At 31.6% G+C, this 24,409-nt stretch overlaps 3 protein-coding genes and 1 non-coding gene across 4 annotated transcripts; 2 read left to right on the top strand and 2 right to left on the bottom strand.

Annotated features, from left to right (window-relative positions):
* Window positions 1-279: 279 nt before the first annotated feature.
* LOC133692318 (trihelix transcription factor DF1-like) lies at window positions 280-2,756 on the bottom strand. Its single transcript, XM_062113183.1, has 2 exons — window positions 2,319-2,756; window positions 280-1,909 (listed from the first exon to the last, which is right to left on the bottom strand). The coding sequence occupies exons 1-2, from the start codon at window positions 2,546-2,548 to the stop codon at window positions 631-633; spliced, it is 1,509 nt and encodes a 502-aa protein (XP_061969167.1). The 5' UTR covers window positions 2,549-2,756; the 3' UTR covers window positions 280-630.
* Window positions 2,757-9,922: 7,166 nt separating this feature from the next.
* LOC133694714 (protein BOLA2) lies at window positions 9,923-11,899 on the top strand. Its single transcript, XM_062116387.1, has 3 exons — window positions 9,923-10,081; window positions 11,404-11,426; window positions 11,529-11,899. The coding sequence occupies exons 1-3, from the start codon at window positions 10,019-10,021 to the stop codon at window positions 11,722-11,724; spliced, it is 282 nt and encodes a 93-aa protein (XP_061972371.1). The 5' UTR covers window positions 9,923-10,018; the 3' UTR covers window positions 11,725-11,899.
* Window positions 11,900-16,634: 4,735 nt separating this feature from the next.
* On the top strand, window positions 16,635-18,713 carry LOC133681125 (fibrillin-5, chloroplastic). Its single transcript, XM_062104239.1, has 7 exons — window positions 16,635-17,113; window positions 17,244-17,359; window positions 17,442-17,564; window positions 17,708-17,806; window positions 17,922-17,966; window positions 18,172-18,245; window positions 18,362-18,713. Exons 1-7 carry the CDS (start codon window positions 16,819-16,821, stop codon window positions 18,444-18,446), a joined length of 837 nt encoding a protein of 278 aa, XP_061960223.1. The 5' UTR covers window positions 16,635-16,818; the 3' UTR covers window positions 18,447-18,713.
* A 174-nt stretch (window positions 18,714-18,887) lies between these two features.
* LOC133681215 (U5 spliceosomal RNA) lies at window positions 18,888-19,004 on the bottom strand. Its single transcript, XR_009836464.1, has one exon. It is a non-coding gene; the product is annotated as a U5 spliceosomal RNA (small nuclear RNA).
* Window positions 19,005-24,409: the final 5,405 nt, after the last annotated feature.

The raw sequence follows: 24,409 nt of genomic DNA, 5'->3' as shown, positions 1-24,409 counted from the left end.
GATTGGAGGCCTGCCAAGACAAGCGAAAAGGGAGGGTAAAATGTCAAAAAGTTCTCCTTTTGTCGAGCACAACAGATTGGCTTGTGCACGGGTGATAATGATAGCCACTTATCAAAAAGTGAACAAATCACTTTAAATGTAGGATTTAGTTACGAGGCCAGTCTGCATATTTTCTTCTCCTATGGTTTTATCCCCTTTACCTGCTCCATGAATCTGGTCCCTCCAACACAAAAATAACCAAAATATTTGCACTTTCTTATCCCAAAAAGTGATGCTAGACTGCATTGCTTATGTAAACATTGATTGATACAAAAATAAACAAACATTTTCCCACTTTTACACACATGTGTGTGACCTTTCAAAATCTAAAAAAGTAAAGTGTAAACTATATTAGTACACATTAACCTACTTCTAATCCCAACCTCTCTCTCTTGACATGTTTATTCAACAAACGATGACCATATACATATGCAAAGATGCCGCTTTCCATGAGATGCCTTCCCATTTGGTTCGTGATGAGGCCTTCGAAACCCCGATTCGAGTAATCGAACTCCATAATGACTTTCCTCCACATCTCAAAATGAGGCACACTAAGTTCAACTGTAGAAAAGAAATATAATTTTGTCAAATTCACTCCATAATTTCCATTGAAGAAGGATCATTAGCTACAATTCGATCGCCGTCCCCGTCTTCCTTGTCTCTGTAGTTTTCTTGATTCTGATCAATATTTTCACTTTCTCTGTCTTCTGTGGTGGCAGATTCCGGCTGTTGTTGATCTCCTTGGCCACCCATCATATGCATTAAAAGTTCTTCAGGCTTCAACTCAAAACCTGAACCATCAACCCTCCTATTCTTCTCTCTGTATAGAGCATCAAGCTGTTGGAAATAAGGACAAGTTTTTGAATCCCCAGGTCTTCTTTTATTGCTCTCCTTCACCCTCTTGAAGTACTTGTTCATATTCTCCCATTTCTCTTTGCATCTCTTTGCACTCCTATCATAACCAAGCTTTTTCATTGAAGCTGATATCTCCTCCCACAGTGGCCCTTTTGGTCCATTTTCTTCATACTGGAATTCAAGCTTAGTTCTTAGCCCGATCAAAGCTTCAATTTCTTCTTTAGGCCATCTTGATGGGCTAATATTAACAAAACTCTCAATACTGCTATTTTCACGAGTCTTCACAATATTCTCCACTGGAACTGCTTGGTTCTTGGGCAATTGCACTGGAGCAGACGATGGCACTGGAACTGTTTGATTGTCAGGAAATTTCATCGGAACTATAGGATTGTCAGGCAATTGCACCGAGATACCTTGCTCAGAGAACTTCTGTAAGAATGCAAGCACGGCTGCATCTTTTGCAGCTGCAATCGCTCTTTCTCGAACTAAAAGCTCCCTTTCTCTCTTAATCCTATCCAATTCTTGCATCTTCCATGCTTCTTCTCTAGCTATCCTTTCTTGCTCGCATTTCTCTATTGCTTCTAGAAACTTATTTTGCAAATTCTCTTGCTTCTCAATCACTTCCTTCATCAACCTCTCAAAAAAACCTGTTAATTTCTGCTTCTTCTTTCTCGTTCCTTCCTCTTCTTCACTTGAAGTAGATGCAGTTGAAGTAGAGGTGGTGTCGACAAAATTCATACCAGGGCTTTGGATAGAACAAGGAACAGCATTTGGAATGAAACTTACTGGGTTCACCAAGGCTGCGGCCATAGAAGTATGAACTTTATCTGACGATGGAGGTGGCAGTAATACCTCAGTGTTATCTAAAGCTTGTAATTGTTCAAAAAACCTATATGTCTTGCCATTTGGCCTACCGGACCGGCCTTCCTTGGTTCTTCTATGATACTTGTAAATATTCTCAAACTTCTCTTTGCATTTCTTGGCACTTCTGTTATACCCAAGCTCATTCAATTTCCTGATAGCAACAGTTTCAATAGAAAAAAACAAATTCCATGTTCTCGTTAACTGTTTAAACTTTGAATAAACTAATCAATAATGTCCAGCATGATTAAATAACTAAAAAAATTAAAACATGCAGTAATTAGAGTTAAAAAGCCATCCCTTTTGACTCAATACACCAAAATCAATGCTAATCAACTTGGACTACACAAAATGAGCAGAGTAGACCGAGCAGAACAGTAATTTAACAATTTTGCTCACAGGGGTGCCTCAAGTATTGATTATTCATGCAAGAATTTGATAAAAACAAGCTTTTCTCCCAACATTTTCTCAGCAAACAAACAGAAAATGACATCCAAAATAATAAAGATCAAGGCTTTCTTCATTTTCTATCAAACTTTCTCGAGAAAAAGCTCAGAACTCACTTTGAAACCTCTTCCCATAGAGGAGCTTTAAGACCAGAGTCTTTAAATGCAACATCCATATCAGACCTTATCTTCAACAAAGCTAAAGTCTCTTGCTTTGGCCACCTGTTCCCTGTTGAGTGCTGGTCACCCTCTTCAGCTTTCACTCTCATCTCTTCATCGCCTTCATCACCATCCCGGATACCGGTGGCGGCGTTTGAATTTTCCGGGAAAGTTGTTGAAGTTTCCATGGTTCTGAGAGAGAGAAAAAGTTACAGCTTTCGATAAGAAGGGTGAATAATTTGTAGGGTTTGGGTTAAATTTTGGGTTTTTCTTTTCAAAAAAAAAAAAAAAGAATATGAAAATGGGGTTTTAGAATTTTAGTCCCTTTTCAAGTTTTTAGCTTCTCTCTCACAACTACTGCTACAAATCTACAATTCTCCAAGTGGCAGTGTTAAATACAAGCAAGGTGAAATTAGGGTTTTTGTTTTTTTATAGCGGGATAAAGTTGGTGAGGCGTGATCAAGTGGGGGGCGCCCAAAAAAACAAATACAAGCTTGATACTTTTGACATGTCAATTTTGGAATTATCTTAGGGTTAAGTGAGATGGATGGGGTTGGGGATTGACTTTTGGTCAAAAATAGGAGGCTGTAAGAAAGTAACTGGAAGGGTAAGATTGGAAAGTAAAAGCTTAGCCATGTTTGAACCACCACAGGTCCACAGCCATGGCTAAGCTTTTACTTTCCAATCGTGATGAGCCCCACCGTTTGCCTTCATTTCACATTGAGATTTGGGTTCCATTCCTAAATTGGTTAGTTTACGGCCATATTATGCGAGTTCTTGTAAAATTGAAGCACAATATTGAATTCGGTTCTTCTCGGGAACAATGAATATTTTTAGACACACACACACTGGTTGGCTTGTGCTTCGTTGATGGTGGGTTGAAATCAAGAAAAATATTCATGACGCAGGGAACAATTTGGATTCGTTCCAATCTTAATCTTAAGGTTTCTTGAATTTATTTTTTATCTCTACTGTATTTAAAATTAATTGATAGTAAAATTATTTTAATATAACATAATTGACTTAACATATCTAAAAACAACCGAAGTAGAAAAAAAAATGATATGATTTTTTTAAAAAATCAAAATATTATTATTTTAATATTGAGATGGTTGTATATTGAGTCGACTTAGATTTCACGGCTTAACCTGTTAAACTTATTATTGAATCTTGAACTCTAATTGGTTTAATAATTTTTTAAAAATTACATTTTTATTTAATGATATAATAACTTAAATAAATACTTATAGAATTAAACATCAATCAAATAAAAAGATATTTATTCGAAGTTGTTATAACTTCATAAAAAATAAAATTAAATGATGAAATATTTATTTGAGACTGTGATAACCTCATAATAATTTATGAAAATCAATTTAAAATTAATTAAATGTTGAAGAATAAAATTGAAAAACAAAATTTAAAAAAATGAGAAAAGGGGTTTTATATATAGATAATTGTACGAGGGATTTTTTTTTCATAAAATTTTATATATTAAAATAAAATTTTGAATTGATCAAATATTAAGCCAGTCATTCACATAATCTAAATGATTTTATAAAAAATCATTTTTTTATATAATTTAAATCTTAAATGATAACGTGAGTAACAAACTCATCTGTAATTATATTTTTGCCTGGCTGATTATTTAAAGCCATGCAATATTATTTGGTCAATTCCACCTCTAACTTCAAATCACGTGACATGTTACGAATTTAAACAATTGTATAAAGCAAGATAATTCGAATTGTTTATTTACACTAAGCTTTCTCAAAGTGATAGTGTTGTGCATGGCTTGTATTGTAAGTCAAGGATATGGTTTTTTAAAAAAAATAAATTGATATTCATAATAATTGAAAATTAACTGTCTTTTTTTTTTCTAGGAAGTTGAAGATGGAGACCTCATGATATGGATGTTTTTGTGCGTGATGATTCGATATGATATGCAATAAGATTATATTATATATTTGATATGTTGTGATTTTTTATAGATATAATATTATGTTATAAGAATTGAATGCAAATATTGTATCTAGAAATTATTATTTATAGTCTATAAATATGTATATTCTATTTGTGATGTTGTGTGATTCCAACTATCGATTTGGACATATTAAATATTAAAAAATAATAAAAGCCATGTCTAAAGTCTTATCTAATAACATAACAAGATGACGAGTTAAGCTGGTTTTTTTATTTAATATTAAAACCTTACTAATAAAATAATCACGAGTTCGAATCTTAATATTTTATTTATTTTTCTATTTAAAAGTAATTAATAACACAAAGTTAAGTAGATTATTGATTTTTTTGATGTAGCTTTTATTTGTGTTTGGTATTACGGTATATGATGTTTTTTAAAAGTGTTTTTAATTAAAAATACAACAAAATAATATGTATTTTTTTTTAACATTAGCATATTAAAATCATCTAGAAACATTTAAAAATACCAATTTAATTTTTTTTTTCAAATAAAACACACTTAAAAAAAAGGATTAAAATTTAAAAACAAACACCCCAATATCCAATCTAATCTCCTTGAGCATAACCTGATAAACTTCAATCTAATATAATAAGGGAAGAGAATACGGAATCACGTAGAGAGTTTGAAAAAATTGGAATAAAATAAATGCTTGTCGATGATCTAGACGAGGCTCCATGTCAAGTTTTCTAGATAAGATGAATGTCACGTTGATCTTAATTAAGATTATTAAAAAAGAATTAAAATTAATCTAACAACTTTGGGTAGGAACCTACTTTCACACCAAGAAAAATGAGGGAAATCGAATAGAATTTGAACATCCTAATCATATAAAGTAGGTAAAAAGTAATCAATTTTATTACCTTGCAAGAGTGTTGAAATGGTTTACGTAATCCAAATCATGGGTGTCTTTTCATATTTACCACGCAAGCAACTACTTGAAACGGCTCATAAAAGTCCTTTTTTTCAACCATAGATTAAGGTGGTGAAATTGTAGCTTTAAAGCATAGCTTTAAAAGCCTATATTTGCTTGACATGTCCATCTAGAAGCAGGTCAATTAATTTAAGGTTTAGATTGGTCTAGAATTATTAAAAAAAAAAAAGAATGGACCGTTTTGACCTAATCAAAAACTTTGATTGACCCAATAATTTTTTTTTTATAAAAATTACATTGTTTTAATTTTATTTTTATTAATCTGGATGGATCAACTTTTAAATCGGGTTTAATAACTCTACTCGAGAGTACCCAAACCTTGACGAACTAATTTTTGAGACCATTTGTCCTCTACTTGGATGCCTGCTGGAAATTTTCTAATGTCAAATTTGATGTTCATGAGTAAATTGGAAGATAGTATAATGGTAACATGCGAATGTTAGTGTCTCAAGTAACTCTATTCTAGATGAGCACGTATGTCTAGCATTTGATTGTGGCTAACAGTTGCGATTAAAATACATTTTCACTTACTTCTCGTGCAAGGAAGTTCAAATTATCAATAATTTGGTAAAGGGGGTTAGAGATATTCCAAGATTGTAAAGAATTAGGCTAGCGTAATAAAAAGGCCTTTTAGGTCTTTTTATTATTTTCAAAACAATAAAGACTTTTTTAGTCTTTTTATTATTTTCAAAACAATAAAAGAATATTAAGCTTTTGTAGAGGTGTTTTGTTGTTTTTTTTTTTTTAAAAAAAAAAGAGTTAATTTTCAATTTGAAAACTAGTGTTATTATCTTTTATAAGTGTTTTTCATTTTATTCGTATGATTTTTTTTTATCTCGATCTCATATTAAACATAATGGGTTAATTTAGATAAATAAATTTTTTTAAAAAAATTGATATATATTTTTTAATTTTATTATTTGATATTATGTTATTGGATTTTGAGACCTGTAAGAGTTTTTCTTTCTCAAGGTTATCTCAATTTTATATTTTAGATTATATATTAGTTAGATTATTTCAAATTGACTCGGGTTATCTTAAATAATTTTGTATATTACAAAAAAATTAGTCCATCCTACAGCCATGGATGTAGTTTGAACTATTGGAGTGATTAACCTCATAATTTGTAGGTTTGAAAGAACTCTTAATTTAGTTCAAATTATTCGCGGGGCATATCCTTCCTAGTATAAATTTATCATCCACAATGAAAACTTTTTTTTTTCCAAACAAAACCTCCTAGATAGAGAATCAATAATCATTTTATGTGTGAATTGTTCCATCATAAATCCCACCACTAGAATTCCCAATAATATCATATAAAAATTAACCATTATAAATTGTTGAATTCCAATACCAATTAACATAACTGAAAATTGAAGGATAATAAAATTTATTACAAGTCAAAATCTTCAAAAACTAAGAAGGCCATGAATTTAAAAAGACATTTAAAATATTTATTTTTATTAATTTAAATTTCACTTGTCAAAAAATTATTACAACTTCTTGTGTAAAAAAAAGGGAGAAAAACTAGAAAACCTTATTAATAGTAAATAGAAAACCTAAAAAAATCTTGTATTACTGAATAGAAAAATAAAAATAAAAATTCTAAAATAAAAAATAATTAAGGAAAATATTTTATTTTCCCTAAAAGTTGTTTCATCACACGTCTTCATAGATATTTTAAATTAGAGTATAACCATTAATCAAGGAAATAAAATGATTTTTGAGCTATTTGTCAGGAAAGCACACGAGGAATGATAGTAGACTTTGTTTTTGTGGTTAAATTGTATTTTTAAATTTTTTTAATTAAATTTTTAATATTTTAAATTGTTTTGATTTGCTAATATCAAAAATAAATATTAAAAAATAAAAAATTATTTTAATGTATTTCTAAACAAAAAATATTTTAAAAAATAAATACTACCATAATATCAAACACTACCAAAAAAAAATCACATAAAACTCTTAATAACCTATGTGGATTCTCAGATGATGCAATATTGATATTAGAAAATTTTAATTTTTTAATTTCTACCACCCTTTTCCTATATGTGTATATTTTATTTATTTTGTATTTTTCTTGAATTTAGAGCTACCTTTGCCACGTGTTAGTATAAAACGGTTGTATATTAGTTGATATATTGACTACTGTGCCGACATATAATAAAAACAATTCAAAGGCTGGTCACTAGAATTGCAGTTTTCTTTCCTTTTTCCCCCCTTCGATCTCACCTCTGAGACCCACAAATATATGGTAATTAATATTTTTATATGTAAATCATGGAGTTTTATTTACCTCAAATTAGACCGTTGGATTTAAATAAAAGATTTCTTTATAGTAAAAATAAATAGATTCAAAACTAATAATGTAAAAGGGATCGATATTTATTGACGCCAGCATTGTCACAGTCGTACACTTTTGACCCCCTTTAATGCTCCGCCCTTTAAAAAATTATCTCTCAACATTTTCTCTTCAAATTGTTTTTACCTCGTGCTGAAATTTATTATTTTTACTGTTTCACCGCCACGTGGGGAGAGAGAATTTTAAGCCTCGACGATAAATCCAAATTAATTTCCAAGTTGTTCGGCGAGGTTCTTTGGATGCTTTGAGTGGAAAATTCAGAAACAAGAATGAAGATGTGAAGGAGAACGGCGACGTTGCAGGGCTAGTGGCAGCTGCAATAAAGTTTCTCCGAGAGTCGCTTTCCATGGCAGATAAGGAAGGACGCCAGCTGCCTCTCTCGCAAAAAAGAAAGAATCCAGCTTGCTCGCTTACCTAACTCTTGCATGTGGGTCAAGTTGAAATTTCTACCATGGAGAGTGAAAAGCATGTCTATCATTGACCACATGGAATGGAATATGAAAAAGTAATCAAATTAATGTGAAAGCTTTGTCTTTGTGGCTATCCACTCTTATTGCCTCTACAGGGTTAATTTACACGATAAGTTGCGAGTCATGAGTTGAGTCGAGAGGGTTTATCTTATAATTTTGTTTCGAGAAAATTAAAATAATATTATTTTAATATTAAAAAAAATTAATTTAATTTTGATTAAATCAAGTCTAAATCAACTGGAGTTTGAATCAGCAAGGTCCGAGGGCCGTCCATCGTACCGATCCGGTTTTAAAGCAATGATTGGAACTAGTTCAGCATTGGCTAGAATGTGAAAACTTTGTGGCTGCAAACGAAAAAGGCTACCCCTCGAGGCCTGTGGAGTCAACTGGTAATCCTTGATGGCTGAGCCAATCGGAGGTAGTTGTGTGTCGGCTAGCGATTGGTTGGGCGATGGAAGAATTTTGTTCGGAGTGTTGTGTCATGCGTGATGAATCCCAAATTACAGGAAAAAGGTCATGTATGTTTGATTGCAAATTATATCCTGGGTAAACCTCATTTTGTCCCTATACATTTACGAGTCTTCCAATTCTACCCCTATAGTTTAGAATCTCTCAATATCACCCTTCTAGTTCTCTAAACTGAAAGCCCCAATATTACCTACTTTTAAATTTGGTTGTTATTGTTTTTGTAATATGTTATAACATATACGTGGACTTGAGATAACAAGGTGAGAGAAAAAGCAAGAAAAACTAAAATAAAAATACGAAAAGTCAGCTTGATTTTGAAACAGAGAGTGATTTTTTTTTCCCCAATATGAATCGGTGAAAATTAATTTTGAACAAGCTAAGCAAGACTAGTAAAAAAGAAAAAATGGTTTAATCTTGGGTTTTTTTTTTATCAAAAAAAATTATTATTTTTTATTAAACCATTAAACTCAGGTCAGTTTGCGTGCATCTCAATTAATCCAACGACTCCTAAAGTTAATGACCATGTAAGTCTATAATGACCTTAAGATTTGTAGGACTCGAACTGGTGACCTTTAAAAAACAAATCTAGAATCTGACCAGTTAAATTACATCCCTCGGGATTATGAAAAATAATTCTTAATATATCTTCTAAGGTGATTTATATATATCCTATGAAAAATATTAAAAATTATCTCATAAATAAAAATATTTAACAATGCTACATAATTGATGGACATAGTAAACGTGGAGACTTCCAAAAGATTAGATATTAGGTTAGTTGAATAGTATTAAGAAATACAAGGGTTAATTGAAAAAAAAAAAGAAAAAAAATACAAAAGTAGAAATGAATAATTGACACAAATACAATAGTAAATTTAGGGTATTTCCTCTATAAATGAAAGGGAAAAAATGATAGAAATGCCGGATATGCTAATTACTGTATTAAGATGATTTTATGAATTGGAAAAACTTAACCAATCATGGAATCACAAAATAATGGTATTTTAAGATGATATTAAATATTTTGTTAAAATAACTGTACAGTCAACTAATTCTATTATTAATTTTGTTTGAGGGCCAAAGAGTATTCTTAAACTATTTAATTTACATGTCAATCCAGATTATATCTCTTCCCTCAATTAAATTCTATTAGCTAAAATAATATATATTTTTAAATATAAATAAAATCTTTTTTCAATCAAAGTTTTTATATTTTTTTCAGCAGCATTCCTTAAATTATTTCCACAAGAAACAAAAACTTCTATATGGGCTTGTAGGATTAGGTGGGCCTTCCATACAGTCCACCCAAATTTAATCCTCAAAATTCAGTCCACCAAAAAACATGGAAGATAAACAAGGGAAGGACAAAACTTTAGAGCACATAAATTTCTAGGGCACAAAACTGAATCAGACAGAGAAAGGGAGCTCACAAAAAGTTAAGAGATGGGAGTTACAAAGGAACAAGTTGAGTCTACTCTAAAGTCAAAATTGAATCCTTCACATCTTGTAAGCTCTATTTGGTTTCTTTAATTTCCGATCCCTACCTTTGAATATTTTTGTGTATGTGCTTCTGTTTTGTGTAATTATGCTAAAAGATACTAACTTTCAGCTTAATTAGCAATTTTAAGCTACTCGGATCTGTTTATATTTGCTATTGATCAGTTTTTGTTTTTGGGTTTTGGCTTTTATTAGTGTTTGTTTTTGGATTTTAGAAAGTGGGTCTTCTTTGTTTATAGAAAACATCATCCTTAAACACTTAAACTTTGTCCATTGTTAGTCCTTTCAGCCTTTTGCTTCATGTTTTATTGATAGTCTGATGGTAGAGTTTTTATAGCAGTTACCTAGTCTCAATGTCGTGTAGATTCTTTAAGCATTGTGGAGGTCGATAAGTTGAGCTGTATGAAATTTTAGTCTTTGATAAAGGGAAACAAGGTTGCTACTCATTTTGGGTTTGACACATGAAAATCTCATTGCACAACGGTAGTCTGTTTCGGTTATGCCTGTTCTAGCATCATGGAACGGGGTTATATTTTCATGGTTGTAAAACTAGAATTTAGAAGTAACTTCCATATTTCGTTTGCCTCTTCTATGATTTATAGTTCATGTTGAAGTACGATGTAGAAAAAGGTTGAGGGACTTCTTGTGAGATGAAAGGGGTAGGATGGTGATTGAAAGTTTAAGGGCCTTATTGAAACTGACTCCTACATAGTGGTAATAATCTGTGATTTATCCTTTAGAAAACTCTGATGAAATTACTGGAAAGGAGGAAGGTGTTTTGAATAGTGTGCAGTGATTACCGTCTTGATGGAATGACAGTGCTGGTCGGATAAGCTATAAAACCACGGAGGATACTTTGGTGCTTAAATTATTATTTGGTGATATTCTGGTCAGCGTTGGTATTTGTCTAGGTGAGAACTCCTGAATTAGCCAGTTCATGCAAGTGTATTCCTATGATATATATGAACCAAGGTTCCCTATTGGAGTGACAACGTGAAATTTTTGGAAGACTGTACTTATACAGAATACTATAAATTCATGCTGTTCAACACATAGTAAACTGAAGTGGCATGGAAGGTTCCAGTGAGAAAGGGTGGTAAAAAGGGATAAACTTTGCGATGGATTGTTAAAATTAGATGTTTCTCATGAGCTTAGAGTTTGATGACTACAGTGCCCTAGTGTAGTCCTAGAACATCCTGTTAAGGATGTTTCAGGGCTTTTTTGTCGCAAATCCTGTTAAGGGCGAACATATTAGTGTAATGCTTCTCCTTCTTCTTTTTTGTAAACTAATTCATCTTCTTTTTTTCTCTCTTTTTTTTTTGTGATCTCAGGAAGTGGTTGATACATCTGGAGGGTGAGTTCCTTCTCCCGAATAGATATGTCTGAAAATGGAACTTTACGTGTTGATTCATCTCTTCTGTGTCTTTCTTTTTGATAAAACTTTACTGGTTGTCAGTTGTGGTGCAAGTTTTGCTATTGAGATTGTCTCAGAACAATTTGAGGGGAAGAGGCTGCTGGAGAGGCATCGACTTGTCAATGCTGCTCTGGTAGAGGAGATGAAAGAGATCCATGCCCTCTCAATAAAGAAAGCTGTGACCCCTGCGCAGTGGAAACAACAGCAAGAGACCCAGCAATCTACATCTGCTGCATAAGATAATGCTTTCAAAATATTTATTGGAACTCACGTGTATTTGGTAGCCGATGAGCGACCTGAGTGTGGGAAGAAGGATAAAAATGCTTTTTAATGGAAGTATGTATATTAAGATACTAAGATAATAAGTATGTATATTTTGAGAATTTTATAATAGAGTGTGGTAGCATTTTTTTTTTTTTTTAAATGGATGTGTGGAATTTTAAAATTCTGGCAATCAAGTGAAACCTGAAGAGCTGGCAAGTATAATATAAAAATCTATCGTGTCATTTTAATGCTGAAGTGAGTTGTTTGATATCAATCATTTGCCACCTCATTCTTCAAATCCATGTTATTCAAACCACCTCAATTAAATTTCTTATGTTATATTTATCACATCTTTTAAATTTTAGTTGATGATTATAATTTGGAGAACCCAAACAACACCTATTGAGAAAAAAAATATATTAAAACGCAAGATTGTGAAAAATATAACTTATTATGCTATTATCTATTGTTTAATATGATATAAGTTTAGGGTTAATTTCTGATTTTGTCTGGGAAGACATTGGAATTTGTGTGTGCAGCATGTCTCACCTTGATATTTTTGATTCCTGCCTGGTAGATGATGACAACGGAGAGCTTCCACAGACATTTAAGTATGTGGATAGGTTTGGTCACCGGCTTGTAATCATCTTGCCCTCGATTGTTGGTGACTGTCACACCGACTTCAAGTCACTGTTGACTTTCCTATTTTGCATCGAAAAGGCAAGTAAAATGCTTTTGTTTATGTGATTCAGTTACAAAATAAATAAATGAATGAATTTGACCAAAGTCATGGTGACCTAAAAGTCATGGAAGAAAAACTGTTTTCAGAAGAATGCAGTATCCATCCAGGGATATTTACAGGAGAGCAAAAAATGAGAGAGAAGATGCCTCGACACAGTTTTCGGATCCTTGACCAGTATTATAGATAAAATTTTTCTATAAATTTTTATATTTATACGAATCATATATATATATATATATACACGTACACATACAAACATTTTTCTTTATATAACCGAAATAAAATTCTACATAACATGATAATATAACTAACTTCATAATATAGATTGAGTATCTTAATACAAGAGTTAATATAAATATTGTAATTATAGAGCACAAAAAAAAAAGTGCTAATTACAACTAAAAAAACAGGTTTTAAAGGTTCAACAAAAACGATCTACTAATAAACTATAAGTCTGAAGATGATAAATAACATGAGGGTTAGTTCAACATTTTAGTGGGTAGATAATATTCAATATACGTGCACGAGATAATACGACGATGAGAAATATATACACAAACATGACTTTAAGTTCTTACATGAAAGTTTCTCAAATAGGTTATAACAAGAATATCATAAGGTAAGGCTCATCAAAAAATCAAATGCAATAAGCATGACGTTGCATAATGTGGAATTATCAGTTGCTACAGGTTGGCGACTCTCTCGACCAACTAGGCTCCAGATACAATGTGCATAAAGACTAAAATTACTATGTTAGCATGAGTATTCTAACCGTCATACTATATGTTCATATCATAATCATACAGACAGATTAATATCTTAGAAGGTGTTTATTTACGCGGTAACTTTAGCTTTCAAAGCCAACCGTGTAAACATCATGTTTGGTAACGAAAAAAAGCACCCAACCATGTATTTTGGGTTTAAACCACCGGTTCTGCACAACAGCTGAGAGCTGCTTTTCTCGCGACTGCCAGGTGAATAATTCACCTGGACACTGTTAACGTGAACAATGCCTTTACTATTTATTGGATCGCGTCCGACCCGGTAAATTTTTTTTAAAAAAATTGTATTTTACTTGAAAAACTAGTGTTTAATATTATTTAATAACACTACATAAATTAGAAGAACATCGCATGATGACATAACATTTGTGAAATTTGATCGCAATTCCAATTTTGTTTTTGATGGTATTTTACCTGATTTTTTTGCACGCTAAAAAAACTATGAAAACTATAGCCCTTATCAGATGAATTTCATACGTGATGAAATTGTAGATAAGTTAATGAAATAATAAAAAAATATTTGATATAAAATATTATTTATTTAATGATGTAACAATGGTAGTTAAATCTACACTATTTAAATTAAAAACCATCAATATTAATATATATCTTTTTTAATTATTTTATATCCTCAATTTGAAAAGCATGTTTAACTAAACACATTAAACTACTTTTTATTCAACCTCAATTTTAACCACAGTTTTAACCAAACATATATAAATACCAAACCAACCTCAACTAAAAGTACTTTTTATAAAAAACAACTTTTTTCAAATCACAACTACAAAATCTACCACAGTACCAAACACATAAACAATTCAAGTATTTATACTAATATTCTAGCATATGAAAGATTATCCACTCACCTGACTTAAAAGTAGAAATAACACAAAAGCAGATACCAAAGGCAATTCTATTGATGTCCCGTAGAATATTAGGATTATCTGAATGCAAAAGAAAACACACTCAAAAACAACTTAAAAAAATATACAATCTATTTAATACACTTAACTTAAGGTTTAACTTATAACCCTATATGTTTATGAACCAAACTGGTCATTTTTTCAAAAATTCAAAAATCAAACGGTTTCCGAAATCTAATTCAAAAGAAAACAAATAAAAAAACATGATTATTATTCACTAATTAACCTCAATTATTCCTTAAACGAATATGAAAAACTAGAATTACAGCTAGGGTCATTTTGAAATTTTCTCAAATTTTTAGGGGTTTAAATTGTAATTTTTTAAATTAGAAGACCAAACTAAAAATATCATAAATTCATAAAATATACTGAAATTTTACCCATAATAAATCCTCAATTCTGCCAAGAATATTGAATTATGCTCCAGGGAATAATCTGTATTTTTTTCAAAGTTCAAGGACTAAACTGTAAATATCTAAATTTAAAAGACTAAAATGAAATTTCATCATTTTCAAACTCAAGACCATACTATCGAGATTTGTAGCAAGGATTTTTCACAATTCAATATTCTCACACCCAACACATCAATTTAACCAATTAATCTCAAAATCATAATTCCTAACAAAATCATCTAAAATTCAACCAATTAAACCATTACAGATAACAATTAATCCATAACATTTCAATCAACTCATCAATTATACCTAAAACCCTAATCTTTAACAAATTCAAAATCTTAACTAATAACAACCCTTATATATATTAAAGTATAAATCTTACCTTAACAACTTATTTTTTTTTAATTCTCTTCATTTCTCTCTCCTCCCAGTTCTCTTTCTCTAATTGCTGATCTTTCTCTTTATTTATTTATATTTATCAACTCATATGCAAATATTACCTCAATACCCCTCATTTTTTTATACTTAATTAATATCTATCCCTCCAGGAGCATTGTTGTTTTTCCCTATCAATTCTTTCTCTTTTATATATATATATATATATATATATATATATATATAAAAGAGTTAAGTTAGACAATACTTTATTCATTTCTCATTAAGCAAAGTAATTATCTAAAAAATTTTCTTTCTTTCAAGTCGGTTCAAATCTGTTTTTATCAAATATCAATCGTGTTCAAGTTAAATTACCATCCTTAACTGCAAACAAGTTAGGGTTGTTATTTCTATCCGAGAAAAAAAAATCTTTTAGTAGAAATCTAGTTCAAAATTTTATTTGCTTATTTGATCATAGTTTTTCAATCAGCCAAATTAGCATATTTAGGATGAACCTCTAGGGTCGGCAAGGATTGCAAGTAGGTTTGCTTTCCACCTTTTTACCATACGGTTCAATTGTGAAAACAACTGGATTTAATTTAGGTAGTGTGTGTTTTTGCGGTTAGATTGAGTTTTTTAATTTTTTTTAATTTGTTTTTTTTTTAAATTATTTTTTTTGTATTTTAAATTATTTTAATATATTGATATCAAAATAAATAAAAATATATTATTTTATTATATTTCTAAATAAAAAATATTTTAAAAATTAATCACTACTATAATACAAAAAATTACTTTAATCTCCACAAGGCTCTTTAATTATGCTATGCTGGCCAGGCAAATCACTTGATCGTGTTCAGTGTTTTAGTTTTTATTTATAGCTTGTTTATAAATATATTTGCTGTTATTTTTTAAAGTGTTTTTTATTCAGAAATATATTAAAATAATATTTTTTATTTTTTAAAAATTATTTTTAATATTAACACATTAAAATGATTGAAAAACACTAAAAATATATTAATTTGAAACAAAAAAAATCATATTTTTTTTAAAATGCTTTTGAAATGCAAATAAAAAAAATACATTATTATTGCAGAGCACCGTAGATTACATTGCAGTAAAAACATGATTTTTACTGATGTGCAACCGTAATACTAAACTTAGTTTTAGTTTTTGATTGGTGTCCTAGTTATTAGGTTTTAAAATATTTTTTATATAAAAATATATTAAAATAATATTTTTAAAACTTTATTTTTAATATTAATATGTTAAAAAAATTTAAAAACATCAAAAACATTGATTTTAAACTTAAAAAAATTAATTTTTTAGCAAATACATTGCTAGGACAAACAATTTGGTAGTGTTTGTTTATACATGCGATGCACTGCAATCCAAATAGACCCTTACAAACTGTTAGACATATGCTTTGGAAACTTTTAAAAAAAATTTAGCTACAAATTAATATTTTTATCAATATTTTAATTTATTAATATAAAAAATATTTTAATATGTTAAAAAGAACACATTAAAAAATCAATATCTCCATTTCAGATTCTCAACCACAGGTATGCATAGACACATCTTATCCAAAGATGACTCAAAACGGCAGGGAAGGGACGGTGTCCACGCTTTTACAAGCAGAAAATTAAATCTTATTAATCAATCACCGCTCTTCATAGAATTCATACAACTATTTAATAAGTATACAAGTTGAAATAAAAAATTAAAATGGACACATAAACCAACAAACTAGGAGGATGCAAACCCCATTAGGAAAAAAAGATACCGCAAATCCCATTTTCTTGGCTCTATCTTTCAGGCTTAAACAAGAAAGAAGCAACACCTATCATGTTTCTGAAACTGGATTCTATGGCTTCTAAGCTTGTAAATCCAGCTTCTCAAGTGGGGCATCCAGTACCAAGAATGAGAAAGATGCTTAAAACTCATAGCAGGTCAGTCCCAGCTATAATTCATCCATGGACCAGGAGGGAAAAAAGTGCTGATGGGGTTAGGCCAATTCACACCATCAAAGTTGCAGAACAAAGCCCTGGATTAGTTGATGATAACAAGGAGATCAATGAAAAAGACAAAGATAACAGGGAAGTTGAACAGATTAAAGCAGACCTTTACCAGGCAGTCCAAGGTATGTCTGTCCCCCCCTGAATTTTCAGTCTCATATGCCTAATATTCTGCCATTAATTCCCTCAACAATGAGCTTGTTGAGCATTCTGCAATGAATACTGAAATGGGGTGGCATTAAAATGTGATCAAAGTAATTAATAGAGGGATTTTTGGAGTCCCATCTGCAAAGAAATCTGCAATTCTTGGTTTGGTGGAGCTATTAGAGTCTCAAAATCCAACACCAGATCCTACTCTAAATCTTGAGAAGGTAAGTCAATAAGCTTATATGTAAGTTGTGTATGTGCCGATGAAAACTTGGTAGTTAAAGTGTTGCTTCTATAATTGGAAAGGTGGGTGGTTGCTGGAAGCTTGTGTACAGTACAATCACTATACTGGGTTCAAAGAGAACAAAGCTAGGATTGAGAGATTTTATCACCTTGGGAGACTTTTTCCAGAACATTGATGTCGCTAAGGTATCAGATTTCTCTTGCATATAGTAAGATTGATGAGTTCTATTCTTTTCAGCAAATACGTTGTTTGTCAAAAGCAATTTATCTACTTCATTTTTTTGTTGGTCTTTGACTAAGTTTCCTCATTTACTGATGCAAAAATGGAGGGCAAAGCAGTTAATGTGATCAATTTCAATGTTAGAGGATTGAATTTGTTAAATGGACAGCTGACAATTGAGGCATCCTTCAAGACTGCGTCTAAATCAGTAAACACTTTACATTTTGGTCACTTGTTCCTGCTTTTTCTTTGATTATGACTATCATAATTCATTGAAATTGCAAGTGATGACAGAGTACTAATCTTCATCTAATCTTTTTCAGAGAGTTGATATAAACTATGAAAGTTCTACTATCATCCCTGATCAGGTAAAGCTAAACCTATTGAGCAATGAAATATTATATTGCTGCGTTTGCTAACATTTCGAAACTGCGATCTGTGATTGTAGTTTTGCAACTGCAGACTATAGTTTTCTTGCAGAACATTTCATTTAGGACTGCAACACAAATTGATCCTGAATGTTTCAGTAACTTCAAAATTTCTTTGTTTTGTTGTGTGGAAAAACAACGACAGTTGATGAACCTGTTTCGAAAAAACTACGATCTTCTGCTTAGCATATTCAATCCGGATGGTTGGCTCGAGATCACGTATCCTTTTCGGCATTCTAATTCATTATTATGAATTTGCTTAGAGCATACTTACTTTAATATCATAGTTTGGTAATTGTGAAGAATGCACTTGATCCTTGATTTGGTTAACACAGATATGTTGATGATAACATGAGGATAGGGAGAGATGACAGTGGCAATATCTTCATACTAGAGAGATCCCAAGAATCTGAAACTTAAAGATCAATTTGCTGCTATGATCTTCCTGACAGCAAATTCATTATTTTAGTGATACAATCTTCAAGAATTATGCTGATTTCTTCAATTATTTCAGTTGAAAATTTTGACTCATTGCAAACAGAACACATGTAATACTTTACCATATTGGCAAAAGCCAAATTCATCGCTGTTAAGTTTTTGAAGCAAAACATTGTGTCTACAAAAATCTGTCCAGCTACATTATACATGCAGCAAGAATTGCTGATATATGCAGTTGTTCTTATCCCATGCATCTTCTTTTCAAGAATGAAATAGTCAGATTGAAAGATAATTCATTTTTCTGTTTAGCTAGTGTTCCACGACTTTCTGCGTTTTACCCCAACCTTCTCTCTTAAACCTAGAAGGATGGATTTTTACGAACTAAAATATTGGAAACAAGGTTTTCGAACTTGAATTGTTAGGGATCTTCGCAATGGAAAATCCCTTCAAAAATAGAGGTATGCCGCTATCAATGGAGAGCACACGGTATTCTTTAGTAAAAGGCGAAAGAACAGTTCGCTCTGTGCTCACCACACGGCTCCATGGTTTCTTCCATTAACGACATGCTTCATTTTATAGAAATGAGGGCTAGCTTTTGTATGTCTCTTTTCTCGATGTGGGACTACAGCTTTATATTTTCTTGCCTTTGCTTTACAATATTCTGCCATCGTAATACCATCATCTTTTTCTTGATAATATTACCATTTTTTGTCGACTTCCATTGACTAGGGGACAGATATCATGTGCAATGAATTCCCTTTCATGTTTAAATATGAGTCGTAACAATTTTGAGATCCCATCTAAAGGAGTCCAATCCATCTCTTTAAACCCCAACACTAAACAAGTTGGACCAAAAACCATGACGCTCCGCAGCAAGGAAAACAACAAGCCCTATGGGATAAGGCCATATTTTGTAACCTTGAGCCTCAAGCTATGACATTCTTTTACAGTTCTCCTCTCCTCTCGCAAAAGAAAAAAAAAAAAAAAATTCTCTTGCATTGGCTAATTTAGTCATAAAGAGTCTTTTGAACATTAAGTTCGTGTATAACTTCCGTTCCAATGTTAGCACGATGCTTGTAGAAGGGATTTCTTTATTTAGCAGATAAGCCAGCCTCCAGGTAAGCCAGGACAGAGGTAAACACCGTAGCGAAAATCTTAGAATTCATCATTTTTTACAAACTAGAAACAATTAAAAGGATCCTCCAACTTGTGTAAAGAATGGAAAATATCCTTTCGAAGATCGGTTCGAGATATTGATGGTGTATTTCTCCCATGAGTCCTGCTATGACTACTACTGGAATTTTTAGATTTTTTTGTCAGTATTTATATTATTAATCCATCAGCATGAATTTTACTGACGGGCTCACGGATGACAATACTTCATTGAAAAAACTCTCATTGGTGATTTGTTGTTTATCAATAAGTCTGTCAGTAATAATTTTATTGATGGATTTATTGACGGCAAAAGCATGTAAAAAAATAAAATTTATCCGTTTCATTCTGTCAGTATTTCTATCGGTGATTTTTTTTGTCCATCAATATTCTCCTAAGTGAATTTGACATATAACCATCAAACAAAACTGTCTCTAATTCTGTCAATGAGTAAAATAGCGAAGGACCCCGTCAGTAATAATTTAAAAATATATATTTTTAAAAAAATTCTATTAAAAAGAAGTAGAAAATAAATTAATATAAAAATCAAATATTTATTACAAATTTAAACATTTATAAGTTCAAATACAATTAATTTAAAATAGAAGTACTGGATGAGGAGGAGGAGGTAGGTCTTCTCCGGGACCGTAGGGCCAATAAGAGGGAGAACATGTATCACTTATATGTGATCTCATCTCCATTATCAACTAGCAAAGTTCGGTCGTCTCAGCACTGAGTCGTTTATAATTAGCACCAAGATGGGTCGTCCGAGCTTGAACTCGTTGGTCTAAAATCACCTCGAACTCTGGAGTTTGAGTGCTTGAAACCGATTAAGAGAACCTAATAGTTGAAACACCATAGGTTGTCTGCAAGTCCTCAACCATAGTGTTAGAGAAATCGTACACCCGATTTCTTTTGGGTCCACCAGACGATCTTGCCTCCAACCACAAATTCAGATTGAGATCCAGATGAGTAAAATGATTGTCTCTATATCTCTCCTTCAATCGAGTGTTATATGTATCCTTAAAAAAAAAGTCTGCAAATTTAAAATAATATTAACTTAAGAAGAAAATAATTCAAAACCAACATACCACAAAGTGTTGAGCTTGACTATCCATAAGCTAATGCACCCTTTATTGGTGGTCATCAATCCGCACGTGTGTTTCCACAAAAAGTTCCATCGGGCTTTGCTCGCCTCCAAGAATCGTAGCTTGCAAGAGAAAATTATTGTTAGTTAAATATATTTATAAAAAAAAACAACAAATAAAAAAATGGATGTAATTAAAACAGAATCTTACAATCCACTTCGCATGCAAAATGAATGAAATGGAGCTGATGGTGTGTGTGGTTACAGAACAGTAAACATGATGGTCCTGGTTCTTCATACAGAGTGTGATCGTCGCAAAAAATGTTTGGACGTCACATGCTAGATATATTTTTCCCACACATCCTCTGAGAAGTACGACGATATGAAATCGTCCTTCTAAATCATTACATCCTTCCATCTTGGAAGCTCCTTTTTTTTGGCATTTTTTTTTGCTTTCTTTTATGCCTTGTACAAAAAAACCCATGCAACCTATATGTTACAAAGGAATTATCTGTCAGTAAATGAAAAATAAAATTGAATAAAAGGATAAAAAAAAAACTTTATTTTGATTCTAATCTTACCTAGCTGCAATGTAATTCTCCCCAACCCTCATTGTAATGGAGTTGTCAGCTCTATCCCATTCAAATTTTTCCTTGCAATTACAATTTGTAAAAGAAAATTTTCATTAAAATTAATAAACTAACCAAATTAACATAAAAAAATATTTAAATTAATACTAACCTTAAACCTTCTGAACCATGTATCAATCATAAGTTTTTATTTAGGATGTTTGGAGATCTGACTCTATTGAAATAATAAAATTTCATCGACGATTTCATCATCGATGTTATGGTTTTGGCAGCCTTATGTTTGTAAACCTGAAATTGCATTCGTTAATTGAAATTAATTTTTGAAAAATTATTAACATGTCGTTGTAAAGGGAAAACAAACTTACATTGAAGGGTCATTCTTCCATTAAGCCCGATACTTTCAGGAAAATAGATTTTGCTATGAAGGGATCACCTCTCTACATGGTAGCAATGCACTCGATGAGCCCATGTCAAGCATGGCTGCCTGAGTCTCATGTGCTATTTTTTGGTCAGCATCTAACGACTCATAGTCATTAGAATCGCTGCTAGAAGATTTAGCAGTGATATTGTCCGTACAATGTGCTATTGACTTTCCTTTTGGCATATACATAAATTAAAGGACTTAATCCATTAATGTATCTATTGGTATTTTGTAGTCCATCGATATTTCCAATGGTGTACAACAGTTTCTATTGTCAAATTATATATGTATTTCTTATATATCCATCCTACAAATACTTAAAATCACAGCACAATATTAAAATCATATGAAATTAATTTTTACTTTTCATTTAATAATAAATTAATGTTATTGTCATTACATTATAATTTATGGCATTACACATTCGTGTTGTGCAAATTAATCAGAATTGTCTTCTTCTTCCTCTTCAACTTTGTCATCTCCATCGCAATCTTCTACGTTGAATCCATCGTTATCATCATCTTTATCAACTTGTGCATATCTATTGATTTTCAAAATATCATTGAACTCGTTAACGTCAACATTAACCAAAGTATTCTCGATAATGTGAAAATTCAAATTTTCTTCTAAGTCATTAGACAGAGCAACTCAATATGGATCAACTAACTTATCAAGTTGAAAGACATCATCTCTCACTGTTAATTCATTGTTGCCATCCTAAACAACCTAGATATGACTATTGGTTTTGGTTTCTAGTACGAAAAATCAATCAACTCTTGAACAATCTTTTCTAAAGGAAGGAGTGTATGTGTAATAAACTTGTTGGCATTGATTGGTAAAAAAAAGACATCATCAACGTTGCAGAGTTTAGTCTTTGTTTTAATTTCAACCAAACCATAATAAGAATCTACTCTGATTCCTTTGCCAGTGATATCATACCAATAACAATTGAATAAAAAGACTTCATTCTACTCGCTATGATATTGCAATTCAATGATATTTTTTAACTTCTTATAATAGTCAACTTCAAACTCATTGGAAGTCGATCTCTTAACACAAACCTAATTGTTGTATATCTTGCTACCCTGACCATACTATTCAGTATGAAACTGTAATGGTCTTGGTAGTTTTAATGGAAAAAATACTGGAATTCTTATTATGGCTTTTCTTTAACCTGAGCTTACAGGTAAGTGGGAAAAATTGAAATAACAAGTTGAAGACAAATATCTTAAAGAAACTGAATAGAAAGAACAATGCTGAATTGATAAACCCTAATCTAGATTTCTGGGCAGCTTCGAGGTAGCCCGGGCCTCCTGGGTGAATGAGATTTGCTTCAAAGCAATTTCCTGCCTATCTGCTGCCCCTCCCTCTCCCTTTTATTGTCACTCTCGGTTAATTGAGAATAGATAGAATTGACAGCTGTTTTATTTATCAGTGTTATATTTGGACTCTTTTTTCTTCTCCCAAACTGTGCCGTATTTGGACTTCTGTTCTTCTCCCAAACGGTGCCGTTTTTCTTTGAACTTACTCCCTTGCCAGCTGTCAGCCGCAGGAGCCTCTTCATCTCAGCCCTCCACGTAAGTGCTTCCTGTCCGATCTTGACCATACATTTGCTCACTTAATTTCTTTGCTGCAGGTAAGTCTTCTCCCACACGCCTCCTTCATTTCTTCCCCCGGCCTCAACTTTGATCATGCTTCTTTGGCGCTGCCGGACTGTTACAGAAACACTTGTCCATTAATGAAATACCTTTTATAGCATTTCATATTTTTTTTAGGACCCGGGTTTAGCAAATTCAAAGTAACACCAACATTCTCTTCCAATTGATAAACCTGGAATAAGAATTACATGTTCATCACAGTTAACGAGAAATATGTAATGAAATTAAGTATACCTAATTAAACATTCCTTACATATGTTCTGAACCACGTGGAAAATTATTCATGTTATAATCAAAATATTTGAGATTTAGTCAGTTATGGGTGTTGGGACAATAAAAATTGATGATATTGCCTACGAGGAATTCAACAATCTATCAGTTTATATTAGCATAAGAGATAAATTGTTCAAAAGTAACGACTTGTTATATATATACTTACTGATTAAAAGGTCTTAGTTCATCACAATAAAGTAGCACATAATTATACGTTTATCTAAATTTTATTTCTGTCATATATCTTCTCCTATAGTATTTTTTGGTAAAGGTCATTAAAGATGAGAGAATATTGACAAGTTCTCACTCGAAGGTACTTCCTCACTGTCATCATGTCGTAGAACGCGATTGATTCTTGTTATCAAGTGAGGCTCAAAATAGTACGAGATAAATGTTAAGATCTCTTCAACAATATAAGCCCCGCATATCAAAGCCTTAACATGCACCTTGTTTTTTTACTTTTCTCTTAAGGTTGAACAATTACATGCATGAAATTAAATGAATATTTTGAATTAAAAAAAACAATAGAATTTTAACTACGATGTTGTGTAATCCCTAACCTCTCGAATGGATACATCTATCTATATTAAATGCTTCATTGAGTCAAAGAATGATGGAGACAATATCATCTCAAGTTCGTAAATTTTCTAGACGATATTCGTTTCAAGTCTCTCCATGTGTTGTGTCTGTAACTTGTTGGAGTATATATCTCTAAAGAAGTGATTGATCTCCATGAGTGCATGTCATATCCCCTTCGGCAATAA

This window comes from Populus nigra, chromosome 1 (assembly GCF_951802175.1).
Source record: "Populus nigra chromosome 1, ddPopNigr1.1, whole genome shotgun sequence".
NCBI classification, from domain to species: domain Eukaryota; kingdom Viridiplantae; phylum Streptophyta; class Magnoliopsida; order Malpighiales; family Salicaceae; genus Populus; species Populus nigra.
The sequence above is the reverse complement of the archived record's forward strand: the minus strand, read 5'-3'. Positions and strand labels throughout refer to the sequence as shown.

Coding starts and splice junctions, on each gene's coding strand:
- LOC133692318 (XM_062113183.1), bottom strand. CDS start 2,548: ATGGAAACTTCAACAACTTTCCCGGAAAATTCAAACGCCGCCACCGGT. Junction 1,910..2,318: donor CTATGGGAAGAGGTTTCAAA/GTGAGTTCTGAG, acceptor TGTTGCTATCAG/GAAATTGAATGAGCTTGGGT.
- LOC133694714 (XM_062116387.1), top strand. CDS start 10,019: ATGGGAGTTACAAAGGAACAAGTTGAGTCTACTCTAAAGTCAAAATTG. Junction 10,082..11,403: donor AATTGAATCCTTCACATCTT/GTAAGCTCTATT, acceptor TTGTGATCTCAG/GAAGTGGTTGATACATCTGG. Junction 11,427..11,528: donor GTGGTTGATACATCTGGAGG/GTGAGTTCCTTC, acceptor ACTGGTTGTCAG/TTGTGGTGCAAGTTTTGCTA.
- LOC133681125 (XM_062104239.1), top strand. CDS start 16,819: ATGTTTCTGAAACTGGATTCTATGGCTTCTAAGCTTGTAAATCCAGCT. Junction 17,360..17,441: donor CTACTCTAAATCTTGAGAAG/GTAAGTCAATAA, acceptor ATAATTGGAAAG/GTGGGTGGTTGCTGGAAGCT. Junction 17,807..17,921: donor TCAAGACTGCGTCTAAATCA/GTAAACACTTTA, acceptor AATCTTTTTCAG/AGAGTTGATATAAACTATGA.